The sequence below is a fragment of the Sitophilus oryzae genome, unplaced genomic scaffold (genome assembly GCF_002938485.1).
Source record: "Sitophilus oryzae breed Bouriz unplaced genomic scaffold, Soryzae_2.0 scaffold_1586_pilon_pilon, whole genome shotgun sequence".
NCBI lineage: Eukaryota > Metazoa > Arthropoda > Insecta > Coleoptera > Curculionidae > Sitophilus > Sitophilus oryzae.
In genome coordinates, this window is record NW_022146265.1 from 2,652,777 (window position 1) to 2,659,972 (window position 7,196).

At 32.6% G+C, this 7,196-nt stretch overlaps 1 protein-coding gene across 1 annotated transcript in view; it reads right to left on the reverse strand.

Moving 5' to 3' along the window:
- Nucleotides 1–243: 243 nt before the first annotated feature.
- LOC115879715 (rho GTPase-activating protein 36-like) overlaps nt 244–7,196 on the reverse strand; it is a 19,350-nt gene continuing 12,397 nt past the window's right edge. The window contains exons 2-4 of the mRNA XM_030896672.1: nt 6,435–6,717; nt 3,424–3,636; nt 244–423 (exon numbers count right to left, since the gene is read on the reverse strand). Coding sequence (XP_030752532.1) covers nt 249–423; nt 3,424–3,636; nt 6,435–6,717 — 671 coding nt within the window. The 3' untranslated portion in view covers nt 244–248. The remainder of the gene's footprint in view (nt 424–3,423; nt 3,637–6,434; nt 6,718–7,196) is intronic.

The following is a 7,196-nucleotide window of genomic DNA, read 5'->3' on the forward strand; positions in this document are numbered from 1 at the left end:
TGTAAACCGTCTCAGATACTGGCTTTGTCAGAAGCCCTGAGACTGTATGATGATATAAATTATAATAACTCAAACTACAAGCTGCTAATATTTTTAAGATAATGTATTTTTTATTTATCTACCTGTATTATGAAACACCGGTTTTGAACGGGAATGGTCAAACTGGCTGTCAAAACTCCGCTGTTGTCCAGAATGTCTTGCAGGCTGGACTTTTTTCGCCTCGATGTTACTGTTCTCGTCGCTCATCCTCAGAACTCAGGCCACGTCATCGGTGTGCGTGGAACTGGTACTTTCAATGGACGAGGAACGGTGTTTGGCATAGACGTCATCGTCCTTGGCGCCTCTGGCTCTGGACAGAAGTAGACCGTCTTCGTATTTTCGCGTTTGCGTCGTAAGCTGCGTTCTCGAATCTTGTCTTTGTGCCTGAAATGAAAGTTGAAATAATTAGGCACAAAATTAATTCCCTAAGTTTCTAAGGTTTCCAAAATACCGCAGCTCTTTTTTATCCAATCACTGATGAATGGGGTATACTATACAGGATGGTCAGAGCTGAATTTGAGAAACTTCAGCAGCATACTCTGCAGATAAAAATAAGTAAAAAGTTCGTATAAACCTTTGAATAAGAAGACTAAGGAAGGAGCATAATGCTATCCATGTATTCATGCATGGGCGGCGGAAAAAGGACTCTAAAATAGTTGGTTGTGTAGCGTCCGGTAGATCTCGGCAAAAATCGAGTGAAATAATGGAACAACTTTTCGCTAGTAAGTGACTATATAATATACATACGTGTTGTAAACCGATCATTTGTGAAGTTCACTTAAATTAACTAATTAAATATTTTTTCTTGCATTTTTGCTTTTATTTACCACTTGTCAAAGATTAGATGTCAAAGAATTTAGATACATCAATTTGACTTACCTGCTTCAGTAGCGTATCGGATGTTTGTGTTAATAAATAATTAGTAAAACTTATCTATTTTTATTATAATAATATGTTTTTATAACAATTTTAATGACTACCAACATTTATTCACAACGTAATATAAAAAAAAATATTGAGTTTACCCCACGTCTACCCTACATCATAGTTTTACATTTTTTAAATAAAATTAGAACGGCACTGATAAACCGAAATTTAAGTCGGCCATATTTGAGTCCCATCGCGGTGGACCTAAAATTTTTGATATGCTCCTTCCTTAGTCTTCTTAGTCAAAGGTATAAACTTATGTCCTATAAAATCCTTGGTTTCGGAGATACAGGGTGTAGAAGTTTCAATTAATTTCTGAAGTAACGTCAACATTTAGATGAAAATTGGTGTCTGGGAGTTTTTTGACATGAGAAATTTGATTTTGATGTCAATATTACTCCTACTAGTAGAGGTCGCCACCTACATATTTTTTAACTGGTTTGAAGAGTAGCCAACTTTTCGTCACAACCCCGTTAAAAAACTCCCAGAACTTCAATTTTCTGACGTTATGTCATTGGAGTGCAGGGACATTTACAAGAACGAATAACATTTCCAGTGAAGAAAATATGGGAATCAAGGACTCAAGAACCTTAAAAAGAAATAGAGGCAGACCAAAACGTGGAATAAAATAGTTGATCATATTTTACAAAGAAAAGGGAGTACGTGGGAAAGAGCAAAACAATTGGCACAAAATAGGAAGAAATGGTCTGCATCTATGACAAGAAAACATGAACATGTAACCCAGACACCCTCAGGGTAAAATGGGTGTTTTCGATTATATATACAGGGTGTCCCAGAAATGAGTGCAAATAATTTAACTGGTAGTATAGTTCAACCCCAGAAACACGCCTATGAGGTTTTTTCGCAAAAAAAATTAATAATTCGAATTTTTTTGGAAATGTTTTTAGTTTTTAGTTAAAAAAACATAATTTCTTGATAATATGGCAACATAAGTATTAGATTAAATTTACAAGAAAGAAAATCCAGAAAAGATCCAGTGGTTCTCAAAATTTTAGCAAAATATAATTTTTTTTAAATTTTCAAAGTAAAATAACTCCGTTATTTTGTACTTATTTGAAAAACGATAAAGAGAAAATATGTTTCTTTTACGAGATCTACCACCAGCAAAATATTTGCGGGACACCCACATATGCAGGGTGTTTCAAAAGCTAAATACGTAAAACTTCAGGGGTGATTCTTGTTCAAAATAAGGGTAGTTGCTTCACCAAACGTTGGGTCAAAAGTCAACCATTAGGGAGATATTGCGGTACAAAGATGGCGGAAAAATAATGTTTTTATTTTTTATCTTGAAAACGAAAAGAGATAGACTAATAAAATTTTATGAAAGCATTACTGTTATGAAAACACACTTTCTGGTAATTTTTTCACTTTTTTAAAATGAGTGGAAGGGGTTCAAATAAACTACCCCTATCATTCTTGTTAACGAAATTTAAAGAAAAATCTTATCAAACACATGCAAAAAAATTAATTTGGATAGTTTAGTTTGTTTAGAAACTTTTTTATCTCTTGTATTTTTTTGATAAAACTCACCGATCTGAAATTAAAAAATAAAATGTAAAACATTACATGTCAGGACAAAAAACATTTTCTGATAAAGAATCTAGTGGGCTGCTGTAATTTTTTTAGGAAAAAATCTAGTCGGCCGCTGTTACTTTTTAGGATGTTCCTAATATTATTTTATTTGACATTACTCTACTGCAATACGTTATTATCTAGAAGATTATTATTATCGTATTATCACTAGATTCTTAATCTAAAAATGTTTTTTGTCCTGACATATAATGCTTTACATTTTATTTTTTTATTTCCAATCGGTGAGTTTTATCAAAAAAACACAAGAGGTAAAAAAGTTTCTAAACAAACTAAACTATCCAAATTAATTTGCATGTGTTTGATAAGATTTTTCTTTAAATTTCGTTAACATGAATGATAAGGGTAGTTTATTTCAATCCCTTCCACTCATTTTAAAAAAGTAAAAAAATTACCTGAAAGTGTGTTTTCATAACAGTAATGCTTCCATAAAACTTCATTAGTCTATCTCTTTTCGTTTTCAAGATAAAAAATAAAAACATTATTTTTCCGCCATCTTTGTACCGCGATATCTCCCTAATGGTTGACTTTTGACCCAACCTTTATAAAGCAAACTACCGTTTATTTTGAACAAGGAATCACCCCCTAAAGTTTTTCGCATTTGTTGTGAAACACCCTGTATATTGACGTTACTCCAAAAATTATTTGAAAAAAATCGAAAAAAAATGAAACTTCTACACGCTTTATCTCTGAATCTAAGCATTTTAGGACATACATTTATAGGAACTTTTTTACTTATTTTTGTCGGTGAGTTTTATCATTTTTATCAGCAGAATATAGTGCCGGAGTTTTCGGAATACATTTGCGACCACCCTGTATAAATGGATAGAAATAAAAGTAACGTACCTAATCCTCATACCAACATTAGGACCACCTGTGGCTGCAGCCTCGTGGAGACACTCCTCTCTAGAATAGGTCTTTTTCGGCTCACTCTGTATATATTTCGGATCGAACGCATTTTCCATAGAAACTTCCGAGTTCGGCTGAGTTGGTGTCCATGGAGCAGAATTGCATTCTGAGTAGTTCATCCACTGATATACGAAAAAATAATGTTTTTTACTAAATATTGAATTGATATTGTTAAAAAGTGCAAATAATAGTTATTTTTATACAAGACGATAATGCAATTTATCGTCGTGTATAAAAACAATACTTTTTCCTGCTTGAGTTAAATTTTAAAAATATTCGAAATTACTATTTCAAGAATTTATTATGAGTAGAAAAAATATTGACGGTTGGTTTGGTTTCTATGTAATTTGACAAATAAATAAAGCTGTCTCTTTAGTTGTCAGTTTTGAGTCAATATTTTTTAATTTTCTTTCGTGTCGATTGCTGATTGAATTGGAGCCAAAAATGGCTCAAAACGAAATAAGTAAATTACCAACAGATATTCAAGCTGAGGCGACAAACGCCATATCCAAACTACTTACATTTAAATCCCGAATAACTTATGAAAAGGAATACAAAAATGTTCAAAAATGGAAGCAATTAAAAAACGTACGAGAAGAAATAAAGTTTTTGACCTATCCTCGCTGTTAAAGTATCATTTAATCTACCCTTGCGGTTACACTTTAGTACATATTTTTTCATATATTTTTTGGCGATTCGTATCTCTCCCCTCGCACTGAGCAAAAAATGAAAAGAAACTTTCTTGATTGATAGAGAACTTTTAAAGAATATTAAAGACGTCGGTGTGGGTGATAACCGGAAAACCCGAACTTGTTATATTTAGGGTACAAGGAGTGAAACTTTTTAGATAAAACTCTAATGGATTGAGCGGTCTTTGGAAGTTTTTTTATTCCGAACGGCAAAGTTTAAAGACGGTTATTTTATTAAAGGGAAATTAGTGGAATATGAAATTGATCGATATTTATGAATGGGGGAGGAAAATTTAATTTATTTGAGAATATGACACATGATAACGAGGCACACTTCGAATTCCTAGACATGGAAAAAGCATTTGATTTGGTTTGGTTTGGAGAGTCCCAAGGTTTGGAGAGTCCCAAGACAAGAGAAATATACCACCTAGTAATCTAACTTTAACGTCAACTTGACAATCCTGAAAAATGTTATTGTTAACCAAAGAGTAAATCAATTTCTGAATTCGCTAACGCCAACTTATTTTTCATTAAAAAAAAAATACCAATTTTCGTAACTAGGTCGGCCATATTGAGGAACTTTTAAAAGAATTGTACTATAATCAAAAACTACTACTAATATAGACAAACTACTAATATGGAACATGTTGAAGAAAAGAAATGTTGGTGATATAATGATTAATGTAATAAAATGTATATATGACGAAACTAACAATTACGTAATAAAAAAACAATATGAAATCTGAAATATTTAAGACAGGAGTACGCCAAGGAGGAAGCCTCAGTCTACTGTTATTTATAATTTATATGGACGAAATTATTCGTGAAACCAGCAAGAGAATTAGACCAATCTACATCAAATATAGAAATTTGCAACCAATCGAAGTAACAGATTGTGCTTGCGCCGGACGATGTAGTATTAGTTGCGGATACCGTAAAATCAACATATGGAATAATGTTCTGATTAAAAAGGGTATGAAACTCAATAAATCAAAAACCAAAGTAATGCAGATAGCAAAAGAAACAAAGAAAATACATATACACGTAGATGATACAGAGTTAAAACTGGTCGAGACATATCAATATCTAGATATTGTCATAGAAGCAAATGGAGACAATCATGTGGAAATAATAATGTATACTATGCAATGAATAAGGGATTTATAAACAAAAATGAAATATCGAGTAAAACCAAGATGACAGTTTTTAAAACAATACCGGTTGCGTCTCAAAAGTGGCTCACCCCTATAACTTTTTTATCTTTTTAGATAAAAAAAACGAGATTTTGTATGTTAGTGTATGACATAAGTTAAGATTGATTGACATATTCAATTGTTTTCGGTCACTTCCTGTTTCACCGGAAATGACTACAACTTTTGATTTTTAAATGGCACCATCGGTATTTTTTTTTTACTTTATTCGATAAAGAACGACACTATGAATAGAATGACATATCATATCTCAACCTTTGACATTTTCGCATATGGTTTATTTGAAATTATAACTTGCGGTTCGTAACGAAAATTTGATTCGAAATACCAAATGTGTGGTATCAAATTATTCGTAAAAAAATTTCAAATTCCATTTGAAAAACTTGAGACATAATTAAAAATACGATTTGAGCATTTTCTAACTGGCCAGGATAAAACACTAAAAACATTAGACGATCAAATCTATTTTTCCAAGAGTTCTTGATTAAGTGTTAGTTAGTTAACATAGTCATGGCACTCTAGATTGAATTTTAAAATACGATTTTTTATTAAGCGAGAATGTCAAAAGTTAACATATGAATTGTCATTCTATTCAGAATGTCAGTTTCTATCGAATAGAGTCAAAAAATACCGAGGGTGCCATTTAAAAATCAAAAGTTGTAGTAATTTCCGGTGAAACAGGAAGTGACCAAAACAATTAATTGAATACGTCAATCAATCCAAATTTATGTCATATATTTGTACCAAAAGGCAACCTTTGTACCAAAATGTGAACAAATTAGGATTTTATGTCCAAAATTTCAATAAGATAATAATAATTAGAGTATTTTTCTAAATAGTTATGGCCGTTAAATTATAAAAAAAATAAAAGTAATTTTATTCTCATTGACTCTCAATTTGTACTAATCCGAAAAACTGGGAATGCCTGGACACACTTGGAAGTCTGGTAGAGAACTTGGAACTCTGGCTTTGGTTAAGTAAAATAAACTTCCCAGCTATATCTGAGGCGTGACCTATATGTGCGAATAGAGCCTTAATATAAACTTACTCGTCTGCTCCAGCTATGGCATCCTTTTTATTCAACAACTGATCCAAAGCTTCCGGATGCGAGTCCATCATGTGAACGTAGATTTCATCCAACAACTCCGCAGGTACCAAGAAAAGTTGCTTGTAGTGATCTATCAGCGTCCTTACAACGTTTATGACGTCGATGCGATCCTCCGATCTATCTGACATATCTTTACCTCCAGGTTTGATGCAGTGAAGAATGTTCGGAGCGAAGACAGTGGCCAAGTTGTTAGTGTCCATTTTGTTTCCAGGAAGCTCTTCCCCTGGAAAAAGAAAACAATTCAAAAACAGACAAAAACCGAGTAATAACTAACCTTAAAGGTTGATTCTCACTATACCTTCCGTATCAGCCAACTTCCGTTTCCCTTCCGTGTATATAAAATATTATATCATGTAAATGGATAGGACAATGCACACTATCCGTTCCGTTTCCCTTCCGTTCCATACCATTTCCTTCCATACATTTTTTTTTTGGCGGAAGGACTGAAGCGTATCGGAAACAGCGTTGTCAAGTGGTTACATTTGTACCATCTCTATTAACATATTGCTGATATTTATATATTAAAACTTTCGTAATGATATAAATTGTACATTAAAAAGTATGGAACTGATACAGAACGGAAGCTTACGTATAGCGTCAATACAATCAAAAATACGGAACGGATATGGAATGGAAACGGAAGGTATAGTAAGAATCCTTTAAATTGGATTAAAAAATTTTGAGAAAAAAATATATGTTCGA